The following is a 20,755-nucleotide window of genomic DNA, read 5'->3' on the forward strand; positions in this document are numbered from 1 at the left end:
CCACAGTACCTTGGCAATGAAAGAGGTTTCTCATATTCTGAGTTGGGCAGAGGTTCATCAGTGCTTCATCTCAGCAATTCACATTCCTGGGGTCAACAACTTGGAGGCGGATTATAGGAGTCAACAGACTCTACAATAAGGGGAATGGTCCTCCATCAGAGGATTTTGGTGCAGCTCTGGGGTCTTCCAGAGATCGACTTCATGGTGTCTCATCTGAACTACAAACTTCCCAGATATTGGTCAAGGCCAAGAGATCTTCAGGTCGGAATTAATAGATGCTCTAGCCGTCCCTTGGTCTTATCATCTAGTTTATCTCTTCCCACCAATTGTGCTTCTACAGAGGATGACTGTTCGGATCAAGCAGGAACAAATTTCTGCAATCCTAATAAATCCTGTTTGGCCCCGCAGGATGTGGTATGCGGATCTGATCCAGATGTCCTGCTCACCTCCATGGCGTCTTCCTCAATGTCTAGATCTACTGTCTCAAGGTCCGTTCTTTTATCAAACTCTTCAATCTCTGTTTGACCTCTTGGAGATTGTTTTTTTTTTTTTGTTGTTTTTTTTTAACTCTATAATAGAGACCTTTATTCAGACTCGTAAAACTGTTTCCAGAAAAATTTACCACAAGCTGTGGAGGGTGTATTTTTCTTGGTATTCAGATCAAGGATATTAATGGCATTCGGTTTGGATTCCTCAAATCTTGCAATTTCTTCAGTATGGCCTTGAAAAGGATCTATCGGCCAGCACTCTAAAGGGTCACATTTCAGCACTTTCTGTTTTATTGCACAGAAATCTTCCAGCTATCCAGGCATTTATTCAGGCTTTGGTGAGGATTAGACTTTTTATTAAACCTATCTCTCCTCCATCGAGCTTGAATTCGGTTCTAAGATTATTGCAATCTCCTCCTTTTGAACCTATGCATACATTGGATATTCATCTTCTATCTTGGAAGGTTTTATTTTTGAGAGCTATTTCTTTGGCTAGGAGAGTATCTGTGCTGTCAGCTCTCTCTTTTGCGATCCTCCGTACCTGATGTTTCATCAGGACAAATCTGTTTTTTTTTTTACTAAGGTGGTTTCTTTTATTACCAGGGAATTTGGTCCTAATTCAAAATCTTCTATGGACAGATTGTTGCACAATTTAGATGTCGTAAGGGCCTTTAAATTTTATTTACAGACGACTAAGGACTTTCATCAGTCTTCAAGCCTGGTTTTGTTTTCAGTTAAACTTAAGAGTCAAAAGGCCACTTCTGTTGATTTAACTTTTGGAAGGTAGGTTCCTAGCCTTTTTGTGGACTCCACAGCTTTGGCATTTAGTTCCCAACAGTAATGAATCTGGGACTCTCACCACCATAAGAAAGAAAACATAATTTATTCTCAACTGATAAAAAAAAAAATATTGGTGGTAAGAGTCCACAAACCCTCCCAATTTTCTTAGTGGCGGCAGTTCTAGTTTGCACCTCCTTTACCCTATCATCTTTATTTCTTTTTTTCTTCTTCCTCCTATATTTGGCTATAAGTAATAATGGGAGGGTCAGGGCAGTAGGAGAGATATTGAAGCTGTTTGTGTAGGGTGTATTTGCCTCCTCTTGGTGTCAAGGTGATGAATTCCCAACAGTAATAAATCATGGACTTTCACCACCAAGAAAGAAAGGAATTTATAATGTAAGAATAAATGTATGTTTTTCTAGTTTACTGTAATATTGTGTTTCCCTTTTAATGTACTTTTAAAGCAGAGTTTAACAAATCATGGGACCCACACTCTTCATGTAACCATATACAAACAATTGCCTGGTTTCTCAGTTTTCTTTCAGGTTTACTATACATTTGGGAAAGAGGCATGGAATTAGTTGCATTTTTTTAGGTTAATGTACCATGTCCACTATAATGCAAAACTATCTTTCTTTCTTAAGACACAGTGAGTCCATGTGTAATCAATTACTGTTGGGAATATCACTCCTGGCCAGCAGGAGGAGGCAAAGAGCACCACAGCGAAGCTGTTAAGTATCACTTCCCTTACCCATAATCCCCAGTCATTCTCTTTGCCTCTGTACATGGAGGAGGTGATGTTTTTGGTGTAGGAAGAAATTGGATATATTTCCCTTCTAGCAAGATTTTATTATTTTGAAGCCAGAGGAGGTTACTCTGAACTTTCTCTCAAGTTTGGGTCTAGCCGTACTCCACGTTAGTCTCTTCAGTAGGGCAGTGGTGGCTTTAAAGCAGTTAGGAACTTGTGAGGTGGGCCTCACTGCGTCTTTCTAACATGTTGCTGCCCTTGTATAGAAAGCCAGAATAGTTTTATTCTAATCTTTATTTTTGTTTACAGTTCTCTGTAAGGAGTGGCTTCCTTCCATACCGGGTGAGCAGTCCTCCTGCCGGACGGCTATATGTGCAGGTAAGTGCCTTTTTGTCTTCTGGGGCTAGGAGGTTGGCACTGATGGGGGTGAGATCCGAATATAGGTAATCTGCACTTAAATATGGGACACATAATCCTTTAAAATGATAATTCTGGCAATAAGCAGGCACATTTTTGGCATGTGACTTAGACTTAGAGGTTAATTTTCTTCAAATGAAGGAGTTAACTCTCTATTGGGGGTTTAGAAAACTGACTTTTTATTTCTTTTTAAGGCAATTTTGGTGTATACTCCTATGCTAATTCTCTTCTCAGAGTTATTGTGGTGTTTATTAGGAGAGCATGCCTTTTTCTCTAGGTAGAACTAATTCCTATGGAGTTAGTTGGTGTGCCTCCGCTTCTTGTATAGAGCAGCATCTTTATGCTTTTTACCGATTTTTGAGAAAGGGTCTGCAGTGGTGGTAATTAGGTCTGACATGAGTTCTTACTACTAGCCGCAGGATGAGGCGCTATGTAAAGACATCTGCTCTTCATCTCCATGCCGTATTCATGGTCCCGCCTCCTCCTTCCTCTAGGAACGGAACACCGCCATTTTGGACTCTTGCCGGGTGCAGTTTTCTGTGACTCCACCTTGTTCTCTAACTGAGAACGGAGCGGAGTTCTTTGCTGCCGGTATCAGTTTAATAGAGTACTTTTAAATCCCGGTAGCCTCTTTGTACTCAGTACAGCCTAAGGACCATACGGCTACAGTACAGCCTAAAGCCCGTCCTGAAAGATATATTGTAGTGTGTCTGCTGAAGTGTTAAACCACTTTTTTTAGGCTGAGCAAATTCATATTATGACAGAGTACATAAGGTGAACCTTAAGTTAAGGATTTATGAATAAATATCTGTAAAACAAGAATTTAATTCTCTTAAAGAGACAGTACATGTCACACTCTTACAGTTAAGGGTTTTTAAATCTTCTGTACTGAAAAACTGGTACAGATAGGTTGCTACCCTCTGAGCGTTATAACTCTCTCCCAGGATTATGCTGTTCAGACTATGCCACAGTTTCTCCTTAATGTCCCAAGTCTATATGGTGTCACATGCAGTGCCCTTCGGTTCCTCTAACTCTCCAGGAGGAGTGAATTTGCATGGAGATTTTGCAGCTCAGTTACCTCTGCGGTATCTGCGGTTTTATCTGCCTTTCCTATTCTTCAGGGAATTCACAAGAGGACATTTAAAAGATTCAGATAGTAAGGTTTCTGCTCCTCATTCGGGTTCACAGGTTGTTTTTTTCTCCTTAGTTGTTGAAGAGAATTCACCTGTAGCTTCTGTGGATAAACTCTCAGATTCAGACAGTATAATTCCTTCATCTGATGCTGAAGTGGTTTTCTTCAGATGTATGCTTGCACACCTCATGTACACTTAAAGGAGTTTTGAGCTACTTGGACGACATCGATTCATCTGTTGCTGTCAACCCTTGGAAAGTTTGTGAACTTTCTCTTTTCATGATATTCCTTCCTATAGGGAAGTGTTTCTAGACATGCCTTGGATATTTCACAGAAATAGGAGAAGCTAAGGATACTATTATTCCTGTCTCACATCCTTTAAAGGATTTTCCTGTCACTGACTCCATTGAAATGCACAGTGCCCTAAGTATAAGGGAGCTTTTCTACTATGGCTCAGAGAACCTCGATTCCTATGGAGGATAGCTGCTCCTTCACAGATCTATGGATAAGAAGCTGGAGGTTTTATTGTTCATTTAGAGCAATGTCTTGTCTTTTTTAGACATGCTGTACTAGCCCGCCGGGCGTTGTGGCTGAAATTTAGTCAGCTGAGAAGCCTACCTGTGGCTTAGTGGTACAGCTTAAGGCTTTTTAGTTCTGCAGTTGCAGATTCAATATTTTATTTTTCTTCCAAATCCACGCTTCTGGCATTTCCTTTCAAAGATGAAATCTTGTTTGGTCTTGGTCTCTGACGTTGTGCGTGAACGTCAAGAGAGCAGGACTATATGAAAGTGTTCCTCTTTCTGCAGGAACAGTCTTGCCTTTTTTGGAGTACAGTTTTAAGATTTCTCTGGGGGGCAGTTGTCTCTTTCTAGAGTATCTGCAATCCAGGTGTGATGAGAGGCATCCCTTGAACTGGGTTCAGGACTTTCCTCTCTGGGAGTGATAGTTCAGTCCCAGTTTGGGAGCGGGATTTAGGTACTTACAGTACCTCTAATAACTCAGGTGTAGTATCCTTCTCCTTTAATTCTAGAGGGCCTGTTCATAATGAACATAAGACCTGAAGGATTTATTGTTCCCTTGATTCGGGACCTTCTAAAGTCTCTGAGTTCCTTCATTCTAGACAGACTTTTAGGTCTTGGATTATTGCAGGGGTGTTTTTTCTAGGCAATATAGTTCAGGTGTCATCCTTCCTTCCAGGAAATTCTCCTTTAAGAGATCTTGTCCAAACTTCTTTCCCAGGGATGGGAAATGAATCTGTAGAAGAGTTCCCTTGTTTCATATTCAAGGGTAATTGCTCCCGATTCTGTCTGATCTCTGAAGTTAGTACCTGGATGGGAGTCCACATGGGAACACCAGGTGCAGTAGGTTTGCTTCTGAATAGATTCTCTATCTAGGAGAAGATTACTAATGGCGGTTAGATAATTTAAGGATTTTCCTCTCTCTGCAGTGTCTGTCCGACCAACAGCAAGCTCTAGTGGTCTGGTACATAGCTTAGCCATCTTACAACCAGTAGGTTTGGATCTAGCTGCAGTTGATTGTCCTTCACTTTTCAGTGACTCAAGGTAAGAGGGTATTGGTTTGACCTTTATCGTGGGCATCATTCCCTTTGCTATTTTTCATAGAATGGAGAACATTCAGATCTGTCTCAGAGGATAGATCTAGATTAGTCGTCAAGAGACTTTCTCCCATAGTGGTTTCTCAGGAGTATCCGTCTCAGGGCACGTGCTTCTAGAGATATTCCTGGGTGCTGTGACCACGGACGCCAACTTGCTGGGCTGAAAAGCAGTCTGGGTCTTGTTTAAGGCGCAGGGATTATGGAATCGGAAGTGTCTGCTCTCCTTTTTAATATCTTGGAGTTGAGAGTGATTATAATGCTCTGATAACTTTGCCTCTGTTGTTCTTAGCTTGGTTCCAGTCAGACAAAATCACCTCAGTTGTTTACATCAACCAACAGGGAGGAACTCAGAGTTCCTTAGCCATGTAGGAGGTGACTTGGATTGTTCAGTGAGGAAAGCTCACAATTGTTGTTTTTCTGCATTCCAGGAGCGGACAGCAGCCTCCTTAGAGAATTACAACTTACTCCACTAGGGCAGTGTCTTCTTCTTGGGCCTTTAAGAATGAGGCCTCTGTAGATCAGATTTGTAAGGCTGCGACTTGGTCTTCTTTGCACACTTTTTCTAAATTCTATAAATTTGATACTTTTGCCTCGACTGAGGCTTCTTTTGGGAGAAAGGTTCTGCAGGCAGTGGTGCCTTCTGTTTAGGTTACCTGTCTTGCCCTTCCTTATCATCTTTGTCCTGTAGCTTGGGTATTGATTCCCAACAGTAATTGATGATTTGTGGACTTACTGTGTCTTAAGAAAGAAAACAAAATTTATGCTTACCTGATAAATTTATTTATTTCTTGACACAGTGAGTCCACAGCCCTCCATGTTTTCAGACAGTTTTTTTTTATATAAACCTCAGGCACCTCTGCACCTTGTGTTATTTCCTTTCTCTTCTTTTCCTTAAGTCGAATGACTGGGGGTTGTGGGTAAGGGAAGTGATACTTAACAGCTTTGCTGTGGTGCTACTTGACTCCTCCTGCTGTCCAGTAGTGATATTTCCAACAGTAATAGATGATCTGTGAACCGTGTCAAGAAAGAAAGAAATTTGTCAGGTAAGCATAAATTTTGTTTTATTAAAAATAAACATGCATAGCTTTTGTAATTCTGACTATAAGCTTCCATATTTCTTGGAAAATTAGTTTTATGTTGTATAACCAAGCCATTACACAGAGTGGGAGCATGCGCCTGACTGCTCGTTTCCTCAAGAAAAACTTTGTATTTTAATCAATAAACTGTAAATTACATATTAAAATTAATTTTTTGCATCACTACAGAAAAAAAATATTTCCATGCAAACTTTATACAGAGTTGTGAATGATTAAATTAAAAATTTCTATAGAGAACTATTTTAAGCGTCTGTGCATTTCTAGGGACAGGTTTCTTACTAGTCTTTGAGGACAACTCCCATAGCTCTACTTTAAAAAAAATATATATATTTTAAAATGCCATCTTTTAGATATATCAAAGAAAAAATATTTATTTTGGTGACAGTGTATTCGTGAATTCAGAAGTCTATGAGTAAACATATTTTCAGTGAGTGTATGTATATATAATATAATGTTTGAGGTCTGTGAACAATTGTATATCTGCCGTATCTAGGAGCAAGAACAGATGCAACGTTATAACCAGCGCATGATAGAGCAGCTACGACTACGGCAACAGCAGGAAAAGACACGTCTGCCAAAAGTCCAGAGAGGTGAAGCAAAGACTCGGATGGCCATGTATAAGAAGAGCCTCCACCTCGGTTCCAGTGGAAGTGCTGCAGAGCAGAGGGAAAAGATAAAACAGGTACATAGCAATGATGAATTTTATTCTGACATCCATGGTTTGTACTAGGCAGCATATTATGCATGAAGAGCTGCATGGGAGGTCCCTCAGTCTGCAGAAGTGCTTCATGTTACTTTTTTTTTTTTTTTTTTTTTCTTTTCTTAAAACTTTATTTAAATAGAGATAAGGAGCTGTGATTGAGTGGCAGTGGTAACACAAGTGTAATTATGTTTGTGAAGATACATTTTATATTTGTTCTGAGAGAGATGGGCATTTCTGCTCAAAAGAGTTAGGCAGAAAGAGAGGCAGCTTCTAATTTTTTCCATAAATAGAGTTCTGCCCAGGGCCTTTTTTAATGGGCAAACCACCCTGCTGGTTTTACTGACCACGTGGTTAAAATTTTTAGCCAATATTAAGCTAAAATTAGCTAATATTGTTTTATTGCCCATTCCACAAATGATTGTTAAATACATTTGTTAAATTCTGAACTTATTTTGTGCTTTGAATAGCAGAAAATGTTATAATCTTAGAAAGTATTGTACAGCCCCTACCCGGCTACTTTATAATGCCAGCTGGCTGGCAAGATTTTCTGTGGAGTACAATGCTAAAGGACCTATTAGTTGCCTGTTACCTTTGAAGGTGTTAGAAGTTTTTATTCGTGTACTTCGGTATTTGCAAGTTTACCCGTTTTCCTTATTTTCATGTCATCGTTTGGTGTTGTATACATTTTCCACTTTACCTCTCATTCATTTCTAGTTTCCATTTTCAACTGACCGATGTCTTTCTGTAGACCATTGTGGTTGCCCCTTTCTCATCTCTCCTTTGCTTGTTTTTTTTCCCACCCTTTTTACAAAACTTAAATGATTAATGAAGCTATTAGACAATAAACATTTGAAAAGGCAATAATATGAAAATAAAATAACTATCTTAGGCTATTAGACATTATTTCAAGTGATATCAAATGTGTAAAGTTTTATAGGAGTGAAAATGGCCTTTCTTTCATGTAATTAGCAAGAGTCCATGAGCTAGTGACGTATGGGATATACATTCCTACCAGGAGGGGCAAAGTTTCCCAAACCTTAAAATGCCTATAAATACACCCCTCACCACACCCACAATTCAGTCTAAAATTGCTATGTATGTGCCGTATTCCAGTTTGGCTGGTAAGGGGCAGGTTAAGATTTTTTTTTTTTTTAAATTTGTTGTTTTGCAAATTTCTTTAATTTTGGGTACAGAATTAAGTTCAGAGTAAAACCGTCTGTGAGAAGTCTTTTTTCTCTATGATATTCCAGCTATTCCAGTAAGGCTAACACTTTCGATAAGTGTGTTTCGGTCCTATATATTTTGGGATAATGTTGAAGCGCGGCTGATCACCCGTTGGGGTTCAAGCGCTGCTCAGTCCTGGAATCTTCTGGGGTATTTCTTCCAGTTCCATTTTTAGGAACTGGGTTTTGGGGTTTTATTCAAAACTATTCTGCCTTTTGTTGGTCAGTGATGGCATTATTTGTTTTCATTAGATACAATAGATGCATATCTTCATTTTCTGTTTTCATTGAGATTATTTTCTGAGGCTGCGGAATCTCATATGATTCAACTTTGTTCTTTCAGGACATAGTTAGAGGATCTTTTTTTCAAAAGCTCTTGATTCCTCACACAAGGGTCACCTTTTTTAGGTTTCCAGATAGTTTGGGTCACTGTCTTTGTCTCTAAACAGACAAGTGACAATTTTATTGGGTTCCGTCTGTCGGTACCTTCAGTCTCTATTATTTCATTCAGTTGCATATAGTTTACCTTCATTTAGTTTTACAGGTCTCTTCGTTTCTTTCAACCTGGACCATGATCTCTACAGATGTGAGTCTTTTTGGTTGGGAGGCTGTCTGAGGATCTCTGTCAGCACAAGGGGTTTGGAAATCTCAGGAGGCGAGATTACCATTTGATATTTTAGAACGTGCGTTCTCAGAGTTCTTCAGTTAGTTTCTTTTGAAGAAGAGACGTTTATTGTTTTTCAGACAATGTCACAACTGTGGTATATGTCAATCATCAGGGTGGGACTATCAGTCCTTAGGCTGGGACAAAAGTATCTCGTATATTTGCTTCGGTTAAATCCAGCTCCTATCTAAATTCTGTGTTTTTTTTCCCAGGTATAGACATTTGTGAAGCGGATTATCTCTGTTAATCAAGCTTTACTTCCGGGAGAATGGTCTCTCTTACCCAGATATGTTTTTCAATTTTTCAGATGTAAGGGTTTTTAGAAGTAGATCTGTTGGCATCTCATCTGAATAAAGAACTTCCCAGGGGCCTATTCAGGTCCGGGGATCCTCAGGCGGAAGTAGTGTATGCATTGATATTTCCTTGGAATTATCATTTTGTCTATATCCTTTCGCCTCTAGTTCTTCTTCCAAAAGTGATTTCCAAAATTCTAATGGAGTGTTTGTTTGTACTGCTGGTGGCTCCAGCATGGCCTCTCAGGTTTTGGTATGCGGATCTCATTTGGATGGCCAGTTGCCAACCTTGGACTCTTCCGTTAAGAACAGACCTTCTTTCTCAAGGCCCATTTTTCCATCAGGATCTCAAATCTTTAAATTTGAAGGGATGGAGATTGAACGCTTGATTTTTTAGTCATAGAGGTTTCTCTGACTCATTGATTAATACTATGTTTCAGGCTCGTAAATCTGTCTCTAGAAAGATTTATTATCGAGTTTGGAAGACCTACATTTCTTAGTGTTTTTCTCAATTTTCTTGGCATTCTTTTAGAATTCCTAGAATTTTATAATTTCTTCAGGTTGGTTTGGATAAGGTTTTGTTTTCAGTTCCTTGATAGGACAAATTTCTACTCTTTCTGTTCTTTTTCACAGAAAGATTGCTAATCATCCTGATATTCATTGTTTTGTACAGACTTTGGTTCGTATCAAGCCTGTCATTAAGTTAATCTCTCCTCTTTGGAGTCTCAATTTGGTGCTGAGGGCTTTACAGGCTCCTCCGTTTGAACCTATGCATTCTCTGAACATTAAATTACTTTCTTGGAAAGTATTGTTCCTTTTGGCTATATCTTCTGCTAGAAGAGTTTCTGAGTTATCTGCTTTTTCTTGTGAATTTCCTTTTCTGATTTTTCATCAGAATAAGGCAGTGTTGCTTCCTGATATTCATCATTTTGTTCAGGCTTTGATTCATATCAAACCCGTCATTAAGCCAATTTCTCCTCCTTGGAGTTTTAATTTGGTTCTGAAGGCTTTTCAGGCTCTTCTATTTGAGCATATGCTTGCTCTGGACATTAATTACTTTCATGGAAAGTATTGTTCTTTTTGGACATCTCTTCAGCTAGAACAGTTTTTGAATTATCTGTTTTTTCTTGTGAATCTCCTTTTTCTGATTTTTTCATCAGGGTAAGGTGCTTTTTGCTGTCCTCATTTCAATTCTTACCTAAAGTTGTAAATTCTAACTACATTAGGGAGGAATTATTGTTTTCCTAAGATTTCAGACAGACTTCTAGTCTATTTGTTTTCTTTTCTGGTTTTAGGAAGATCAATAGGCTTCTGCCATTTATTTGGCATCTTGGTTAAACTTTTGATTCATCATGCTTATTTGGAGTCGGGTGGATTCCCGCCTCAGAGGATTACGGCTCATTCTACTAGGTAAGTTTCTACTTCCTGGGCTTTTTAAGAATGAAGCTTTTGTTGATCACATTTTGGTCTTCTTTGCATACTTTTTCTAAATAATGCTATTTTGATGTGTTTTCTTCTTCTGAAGCAGTTTTTGGTAGAAACGTACTTCAGGCAGCTGTTTCTGTTTGATTCGTTTGCTTATAATTTCTGTTTTTTTCATTATAAGATTAAAACTTTTGATTTGGGTTGTGGATTATTTTTTCAGCGGAATTGGCTGGCTTTATTTTATCCCTCCTTCTCTAGTGACTCTTGCGTGGAAGTTCCACATCTTGGGTATCTGCTATCCCATACGTCACTAGCTCATGGACTCTTGCTAATTACATGAAAGAAAACATAATTTATGTGAGAACTTACCTGATAAATTCATTTCTTTCATATTAGCAAGAGTCCATGAGACCCACCCTTTTTGTGGTGGTTATGATTTTTCTCCAACATAGGTGTGTCCGGTCCACGGCGTCATCCTTACTTGTGGGATATTCTCCTCCCCAACAGGAAATGGCAAAGAGCCCAGCAAAGCTGGTCACATGATCCCTCCTAGGCTCCGCCTACCCCAGTCATTCTCTTTGCCGTTGTACAGGCAACATCTCCACGGAGATGGCTTAGAGTTTTTTAGTGTTTAACTGTAGTTTTTATTATTCAATCAAGAGTTTGTTATTTTGAAATAGTGCTGGTATGTACTATTTACTCAGAAACAGAAAAGAGATGAAGATTTCTGTTTGTATGAGGAAAATGATTTTAGCAACCGTAACTAAAATCCATGGCTGTTCCACACAGGACTGTTGAGAGCAATTAACTTCAGTTGGGGGAACAGTATGCAGTCTCTTGCTGCTTGAGGTATGACACATTCTAACAAGACGATGTAATGCTGGAAGCTGTCATTTTCCCTATGGGATCCGGTAAGCCATGTTTATTACGATCGTAAATAAGGGCTTCACAAGGGCTTATTAAGACTATAGACTTTTTTTGGGCTAAATCGATTCATTATTAACACATATTTAGCCTTGAGGAATCATTTTATCTGGGTATTTTGATATAATAATATCGGCAGGCACTGTATTAGACACCTTATACCTTAGGGGCTTTCCCAAAGCATAAGCAGAGCCTCATTTTCGCGCCGGTGTGGCGCACTTGTTTTTGAGAGGCATGGCATGCAGTCGCATGTGAGAGGAGCTCTGACACTTAGAAAAGACTTTCTGAAGGCGTCATTTGGTATCGTATTCCCCTTTGGGCTTGGTTGGGTCTCAGCAAAGCAGATACCAGGGACTGTAAAGGGGTTAAAGTTTAAAACGGCTCCGGTTCCGTTATTTTAAGGGTTAAAGCTTCCAAATTTGGTGTGCAATACTTTTAAGGCTTTAAGACACTGTGGTGAAAATTTGGTGAATTTTGCACAATTCCTTCATGTTTTTTCGCAATTGCAGTAATAAAGTGTGTTCAGTTTAAAATTTAAAGTGACAGTAACGGTTTTATTTTAAAACGTTTTTGTACTTTGTCATCAAGTTTATGCCTGTTTAACATGTCTGAACTACCAGATAGACTGTGTTCTGAATGTGGGGAAGCCAGAATTCCTATTCATTTAAATAAATGTGATTTATGTGATAATGACAATGATGCCCAAGATGATTCCTCAAGTGAGGGGAGTAAGCATGGTACTGCATCATTCCCTCCTTCGTCTACACGAGTCTTGCCCACTCAGGAGGCCCCTAGTACATCTAGCGCGCCAATACTCCTTACTATGCAACAATTAACGGCTGTAATGGATAATTCTGTCAAAAACATTTTAGCCCAAATGAACACTTGTCAGCGTAAGCGCGGCTGCTCTGTTTTAGATACTGAAGAGCATGGCAACGCTGATACTAATATCTCTGAAGGGCCCCTAACCCAGTCTGATGGGGCCAGGGAAGTTTTGTCTGAGGGAGAAATTACTGATTCAGGGAACATTTCTCAACAGGCTGAACCTGATGTGATTGCATTTAAATTTAAGTTGGAACATCTCCGCATTCTGCTTAAGGAGGTATTATCCACTCTGGATGATTGTGACAAGTTGGTCATCCCAGAGAAACTATGTAAAATGGACAAGTTCCTAGAGGTGCCGGGGCTCCCAGAAGCTTTTCCTATACCCAAGCGGGTGGCGGACATTGTTAATAAAGAATGGGAAAGGCCCGGTATTCCTTTCGTCCCTCCCCCCATATTTAAAAAATTGTTTCCTTTGGTCGACCCTAGAAAGGACTTATGGCAGACAGTCCCCAAGGTCGAGGGGGCGGTTTCCACTTTAAACAAACGCACCACTATACCCATAGAGGATAGTTGTGCTTTCAAAGATCCTATGGATAAAAAGTTAGAAGGTTTGCTTAAAAAGATGTTTGTTCAGCAGGGTTACCTTCTACAACCAATTGCATGCATTGTCCCTGTCGCTACAGCCGCATGTTTCTGGTTCGATGAGCTGATAAAGGCGGTCGATAGTGATTCTCCTCCTTATGAGGAGATTATGGACAGAATCAATGCTCTCAAATTGGCTAATTCTTTCACCCTAGACGCCACTTTGCAATTGGCTAGGTTAGCGGCTAAGAATTCTGGGTTTGCTATTGTGGCGCGCAGAGCGCTTTGGTTGAAATCTTGGTCGGCTGATGCGTCTTCCAAGAACAAGCTACTTAACATTCCTTTCAAGGGGAAAACGCTGTTTGGCCCTGACTTGAAAGAGATTATCTCTGATATCACTGGGGGTAAGGGCCACGCCCTTCCTCAGGATCGGCCTTTCAAGGCAAAAAATAAACCTAATTTTCGTCCCTTTCGTAGAAACGGACCAGCCCGAGGTGCTACGTCCTCTAAGCAAGAGGGTAATACTTCTCAAGCCAAGCCAGCTTGGAGACCAATGCAAGGCTGGAACAAGGGAAAGCAGGCCAAGAAACCTGCCACTGCTACCAAGACTGCATGAAACGTTGGCCCCCGATCCGGGACCGGATCTGGTGGGGGGCAGACTCTCTCTCTTCGCTCAGGCTTGGGCAAGAGATGTTCTGGATCCTTGGGCGCTAGAAATAGTCTCCCAAGGTTATCTTCTGGAATTCAAGGGACTTCCCCCAAGGGGGAGGTTCCACAGGTCTCAGTTGTCTTTAGACCACATAAAAAGACAGGCATTCTTACATTGTGTAGAAGACCTGTTAAAAATGGGAGTGATTCATCCTGTTCCATTAAGAGAACAAGGGATGGGGTTCTACTCCAATCTGTTCATAGTTCCCAAAAAAGAGGGAACGTTCAGACCAATCTTAGATCTCAAGATCTTAAACAAGTTTCTCAAGGTTCCATCGTTCAAGATGGAAACCATTCGAACTATTCTTCCTTCCATCCAGGAAGGTCAATTCATGACCACGGTGGATTTAAAGGATGCGTATCTACATATTCCTATCCACAAGGAACATCATCGGTTCCTAAGGTTCGCATTCCTGGACAAGCATTACCAGTTCGTGGCGCTTCCTTTCGGATTAGCCACTGCTCCAAGGATTTTCACAAAGGTACTAGGGTCCCTTCTAGCTGTGCTAAGACCAAGGGGCATTGCTGTAGTACCTTACTTGGACGACATTCTGATTCAAGCGTCGTCCCTTCCTCAAGCAAAGGCTCACACGGACATCGTCCTGGCCTTTCTCAGATCTCACGGATGGAAAGTGAACGTGGAAAAGAGTTCTCTATCTCCGTCAACAAGGGTTCCCTTCTTGGGAACAATAATAGACTCCTTAGAAATGAGGATATTTCTGACAGAGGCCAGAAAAACAAAGCTTCTAGACTCTTGTCGGATACTTCATTCCGTTCCTCTTCCTTCCATAGCTCAGTGCATGGAAGTGATCGGGTTGATGGTAGCGGCAATGGACATAGTTCCTTTTGCGCGCATTCATCTAAGACCATTACAACTGTGCATGCTCAGTCAGTGGAATGGGGATTATACAGACTTGTCTCCGAAGATACAAGTAAATCAGAGGACCAGAGACTCACTCCGTTGGTGGCTGTCCCTGGACAACCTGTCACAAGGGATGACATTCCGCAGACCAGAGTGGGTCATTGTCACGACCGACGCCAGTCTGATGGGCTGGGGCGCGGTCTGGGGAGCCCTGAAAGCTCAGGGTCTTTGGTCTCGGGAAGAATCTCTTCTACCGATAAATATTCTGGAACTGAGAGCGATATTCAATACTCTCAAGGCTTGGCCTCAGCTAGCGAGGGCCAAGTTCATACGGTTTCAATCAGACAACATGACAACTGTTGCGTACATCAACCATCAGGGGGGAACAAGGAGTTCTCTAGCGATGGAAGAAGTGACCAAAATCATTCTATGGGCGGAGTCTCACTCCTGCCACCTGTCCGCTATCCACATCCCAGGAGTGGAAAATTGGGAAGCGGATTTTCTGAGTCGTCAGACATTGCATCCGGGGGAGTGGGAACTCCATCCGGAAATCTTTGCCCAAGTCACTCAACTGTGGGGCATTCCAGACATGGATCTGATGGCCTCTCGTCAGAACTTCAAAGTTCCTTGCTACGGGTCCAGATCCAGGGATCCCAAGGCGGCTCTAGTGGATGCACTAGTAGCACCTTGGACCTTCAAACTAGCTTATGTGTTCCCGCCGTTTCCTCTCATCCCCAGGCTGGTAGCCAGGATCAATCAGGAGAGGGCGTCGGTGATCTTGATAGCTCCTGCGTGGCCACGCAGGACTTGGTATGCAGATCTGGTGAATATGTCATCGGCTCCACCTTGGAAGCTACCTTTGAGACGAGACCTTCTTGTTCAGGGTCCGTTCGAACATCCGAACCTGGTTTCACTCCAGCTGACTGCTTGGAGATTGAACGCTTGATCTTATCGAAGCGAGGGTTCTCAGATTCTGTTATCGATACTCTTGTTCAGGCCAGAAAGCCTGTAACTAGAAAAATTTATCACAAAATTTGGAAAAAATATATCTGTTGGTGTGAATCTAAAGGATTCCCTTGGGACAAGGTTAAGATTCCTAAGATTCTATCCTTCCTTCAAGAAGGATTGGAAAAAGGATTATCTGCAAGTTCCCTGAAGGGACAGATTTCTGCCTTGTCTGTGTTACTTCACAAAAAGCTGGCAGCTGTGCCAGATGTTCAAGCCTTTGTTCAGGCTCTGGTTAGAATTAAGCCTGTTTACAAACCTTTGACTCCTCCTTGGAGTCTCAATTTAGTTCTTTCAGTTCTTCAGGGGGTTCCGTTTGAACCCTTACATTCCGTTGATATTAAGTTATTATCTTGGAAAGTTTTGTTTTTAGTTGCAATCTCTTCTGCTAGAAGAGTTTCAGAATTATCTGCTCTGCAGTGTTCTCCTCCTTATCTGGTGTTCCATGCAGATAAGGTGGTTTTACGTACTAAACCTGGTTTTCTTCCAAAAGTTGTTTCTAACAAGAACATTAACCAGGAGATTATCGTACCTTCTCTGTGTCCGAAACCAGTTTCAAAGAAGGAACGTTTGTTGCACAATTTGGATGTTGTTCGCGCTCTAAAATTCTATTTAGATGCTACAAAGGATTTTAGACAAACATCTTCCTTGTTTGTTGTTTATTCTGGTAAAAGGAGAGGTCAAAAAGCAACTTCTACCTCTCTCTCTTTTTGGATTAAAAGCATCATCAGATTGGCTTACGAGACTGCCGGACGGCAGCCTCCCGAAAGAATCACAGCTCATTCCACTAGGGCTGTGGCTTCCACATGGGCCTTCAAGAACGAGGCTTCTGTTGATCAGATATGTAGGGCAGCGACTTGGTCTTCACTGCACACTTTTACCAAATTTTACAAGTTTGATACTTTTGCTTCTTCTGAGGCTATTTTTGGGAGAAAGGTTTTGCAAGCCGTGGTGCCTTCCATTTAGGTGACCTGATTTGCTCCCTCCCTTCATCCGTGTCCTAAAGCTTTGGTATTGGTTCCCACAAGTAAGGATGACGCCGTGGACCGGACACACCTATGTTGGAGAAAACAGAATTTATGTTTACCTGATAAATTACTTTCTCCAACGGTGTGTCCGGTCCACGGCCCGCCCTGGTTTTTTTAATCAGGTCTGATAATTTATTTTCTTTAACTACAGTCACCACGGTATCATATGGTTTCTCCTATGCAAATATTCCTCCTTAACGTCGGTCGAATGACTGGGGTAGGCGGAGCCTAGGAGGGATCATGTGACCAGCTTTGCTGGGCTCTTTGCCATTTCCTGTTGGGGAGGAGAATATCCCACAAGTAAGGATGACGCCGTGGACCGGACACACCGTTGGAGAAAGTAATTTATCAGGTAAACATAAATTCTGTTTTTTTGTATAAAGCACAATTATTCCAATTCCTTATTTTTTATGCTTTCGCTCCTTTCTTATCACCCCACTTCTTGGCTATTCGTTAAACTGAATTGTGGGTGTGGTGAGGGGTGTATTTATAGGCATTTTAAGGTTTGGGAAACTTTGCCCCTCCTGGTAGGAATGTATATCCCATACGTCACTAGCTCATGGACTCTTGCTAATATGAAAGAAATGAATTTATCAGGTAAGTTCTTACATAAACTATGTTTTTATTCCAATGCTTCAGTTTTAAATCCATGTAGACTAGACTGTCATAAGGATGCATTTTATGTTGGTAATTTGACATGTAAAGGAGCATTACCCCTTGGTTTGAAAAATGTTCTACAATTCATTCTCATTACTTTTTTTTTTTTTTTTTTAATTAAGTTTCTCCAGAGTAAAATACATACAATATGCAATTAGGTACAGATAGAGCCAGAGAATCAGGGATCTAGATTCCAGGAACAATCTGTAAATGTAACATAGCTATAACAGAGATCTAATATGAAATTATTGGCGAAGTTAAAGTATAGAGTTTAGAAGAGCGTTGTCAGGAAACAGGACTAGGGAAAGCGTAAGGAGGTGAATAGGGTGCGGTCCCCTTGGAGAGAGAAAAAAAAAGGAAGAATGGGAGGGGGATAGGAAAGGAAGATTGTGTTCCTCCATTTACTGAGCATCATGTTTTGTTATTTGGTTGCTTGGATATTGGGGTGCTGTGATTTAAAAATTCTTCACAATAAAACATGAAAATTTGAAATGCACGCAGGGTGTTCGCCTTTAGAAAAGAATATTCTTCCAAGGATAGACGCTCGGTCATTTTGATTACCCAAGTGTCTATTGAACGAATATAGAGGTTTTTCCAATTCTAAGCAGTACGCAGTTAAGCACTGTTTTAATATTATTTTAAATAGGCGGGCCCTTATTTTACATATACATTTAAGTGACCAAGTTACAATTCTTATGCCCAGGGCAGTTTTTAGAGAATTTTGGCTCCCAGGGCAAAATTCCAAAATGTACCCTCACCCCATAAAATTAAAAAGTGTGCATGCACACACAGACACCCATGGACACACACACACACATATATATATATATATATATATATATATATATATATATATATATATATATATATATATATATATATATATATATATATATATATATATATATATATATAGTGGAGGCAGTGTAATATTTTCTAATGTTATATCATTTTCTTGTGTGTGTGTGTGTGCGTATATATGTGTCAGGGTTTTCCCTGTTGTGTTTGCCATGTGCTGCTGGCAGCCATTTTACTCACCTCTCTTCCTGACCCGGTGCATTGTGGGGGATGCTGCTCACTTCCTGCACTTCCTTTTATGGCCAGACTGTTGTGCATCATCCATGTGAGACAGGATGCAGTCTCAGAATTTTGATGTCATCATTTATTATTTAAAGGGCCTCTGTTCAGTATGCTTTGCATTTGCATTGTCTGAGACCTGTTTGTGAGAGTTCCTGTGTGTTACCTGGCTGCCTGACGTCCTTCCTGGTTCCTGATCCCTGGCTTGTTCCTGACTCGTTCCTGACTCTGCTGTTCTCCTTGTTCCTGATTCCGGCTCGTCTGACTATTCGCTTTGGCTCCTGACTCGGCTCGTCTGACTACCAGCTCTGGTTTTGACTCCTGGCTTGTTATTTGACTTGTGGACATTTTATATTTTTTTTTGTTATTAATAAAGGTGTGATTATATTTGCACTTCTCGTCTCAGTCTCGTCCTGGCACCCTGACATTACGCAAAGGCCATAAATCCTGATGCTGCTAATTATCCACCTTTACCTGCCATCATTTCCAGGATGGATGTACAGGATCACCGCTTGGATCAATTTGCACTAGCCCTGCAAACCCTGCTGACTCGCACTGCACATTTGGACCAAAGTGTCCTGCATGTTATGGCTGCTCCTGTTTCCGCTGCTGCACCTTTGCCTACCAGGAGCATGTCCGGTTCTGCACCTCTACCTCAGCGATATGGAGGCGATCCTATTCAGTGCAGAGGGTTTTTGAACCAGGTGGGCATTTACTTTGAGATGTTACCTCAGGCGTTTCCCTCTGACAGAGCTAAGGTGGGATTTCTCATCTCGTTACTCTCTGACACAGCTCTTGCCTGGGATAATCCCTTGTGAGAGACTAATAAACCTGTGATTTCAAATTACCCTGAATTTGTGGCCTCCTTTCGAAGGGTATTTGATGTTCTGGCTCGCTCCTCCTATGCTGCTAAACAACTCCTGTCCATTCAGCAAGGTACAAGATCTGTTGCTCAGTGTCCTATTGAGTTCTGTACGCTTGCCGCAGAGGTAGGTTGGAACAATGAAGCCCTTGTTGCCGCCTTCTTTCATGGGCTCTCTGATGCGATTAAAGACGAAGTTGCTGCCAGAGATTTACCAGAGGATCTCAAGGCATTGGTGTCTTTTTTTTTATCCTAATTGACATCAGACTAAGTGAGAGGCCCTCTTTCAAGGAGCGCTTGCGGAAGCCTCCTGTTCCGTTGTCTCCTAAGTGTTCGTTCCCACCCATGCATCCCTCTCCTCCCATGCCTCCTGGTCCCAAGTCACCAGGTACTGCTGAGTCGATGCAGTTGGGATTCACTCGTCTCTCCGCGGCAGAGAGGGCCTTTAGGAGGAGGGAGGGGCTCTGCGTCTATTGTGAGTTACAGGGCCACCTTTTGAAGTCTTGTCCTACACGGCTGGGAAACGCTCACACCTAAGGTCCTGTCGGGGGCAGACCTTGGGTGGTTTATCCTTGTCCCCGGAACCGCTTAAGGAGAAACCTTTTGGTCATGGTTGTCCTTTCCTGGGTGGACTCCTCCATAGTCACTCAGGCTCTTGTTGACTCTGGTGCTGCTGACTATTTCTTTGACAGTGCTTTTGTATCAAAGCACTCCATTCCTGTTTTGCCTCGGTCCGTTCCGCTTGCTATTGAGGCCATTGATGGCAGGCCCCTTCAGCCTGCACTCGTTACTCACGAAACCGCTCCGTTGTCCATGGCTGTTGGGGCTCTCCATTTTGAAACCCTCCAGTTCCAGGTGATAAACTCTCCGCATTTTCCAGTTGCTCTGGGTTATCCCTGGCTCCAAAAGCACAATCCCAGTCTCGACTGGCGCAGGTCCGAAATTTTGTTGTGGTCCCCGCAATGCATTTCCACTTCTCTTCGGAAACCAGTTAAAGTCTTGTGCACGTCTTCGGTATCTCAATTGCCAGAGGAGTACCGAGAGTTCCGAGACGTGTTTGACAAGGTGCGTGCGGTACGTTGCCTCCTCACCGGTCTTACGATTGTGCCATAGACCTGCAACCCTGAGCCATTCCTACTCGGGGCCGGGTGTACCCTCTGTCTGTTGCAGAGAATTGTGCTATGGAGGAGTAGGTTGCTGATGCTCTGTCGCGGGGGATTATCCGCGAATCCTGCTTTCCTTCAGGGGCTGGCTGCTTCTTTGTGAAGAAAAAGGATGGCGAGTTAAGACCATGTATCGATTATAGGGGTCTTATTCGTCTTACCATTAAGAATGCTTACCCTATTCCGCTCATTACGGAACTCTTTGACCGCCTCAAGGGAGCTAGGGTCTTTACTAAACTTGATTTGAGAGGAGCATACAATCTCTTTAGGATTAAGGAGGGTCAGGAATGGAAAACAGCATTTAACACCAGGAGCGAGCATTATGAGTATCTTGTAATGCCCTTTGGCCTATGTAATGCTCCTGCTGTTTTTCAGGAATTTATTTATGATGTCCTACGAGATATGTTGCAACAGTGTGTTGTGGTGTAATTAGACGACATCGTCATACACTCACCCACACTTGAGGCTCATCGTTCT

The 20,755-nt window shown here is 41.6% G+C and overlaps 1 protein-coding gene across 1 annotated transcript in view; it reads left to right on the forward strand.

The window, feature by feature from the left end:
* Positions 1 to 20,755, forward strand: part of LOC128643792 (serine/threonine-protein kinase 10-like) — a gene marked incomplete at its 5' end in the record, with an annotated part of 161,281 nt that overhangs the window by 137,152 nt on the left and 3,374 nt on the right. Inside the window, one exon of the mRNA XM_053696605.1 lies at positions 6,771 to 6,959. Coding sequence (XP_053552580.1) covers positions 6,771 to 6,959 — 189 coding nt within the window. The remainder of the gene's footprint in view (positions 1 to 6,770; positions 6,960 to 20,755) is intronic.

The sequence above is a fragment of the Bombina bombina genome, unplaced genomic scaffold, assembly GCF_027579735.1.
Source record: "Bombina bombina isolate aBomBom1 unplaced genomic scaffold, aBomBom1.pri scaffold_769, whole genome shotgun sequence".
Classification (NCBI taxonomy): Eukaryota; Metazoa; Chordata; class Amphibia; order Anura; family Bombinatoridae; genus Bombina; species Bombina bombina.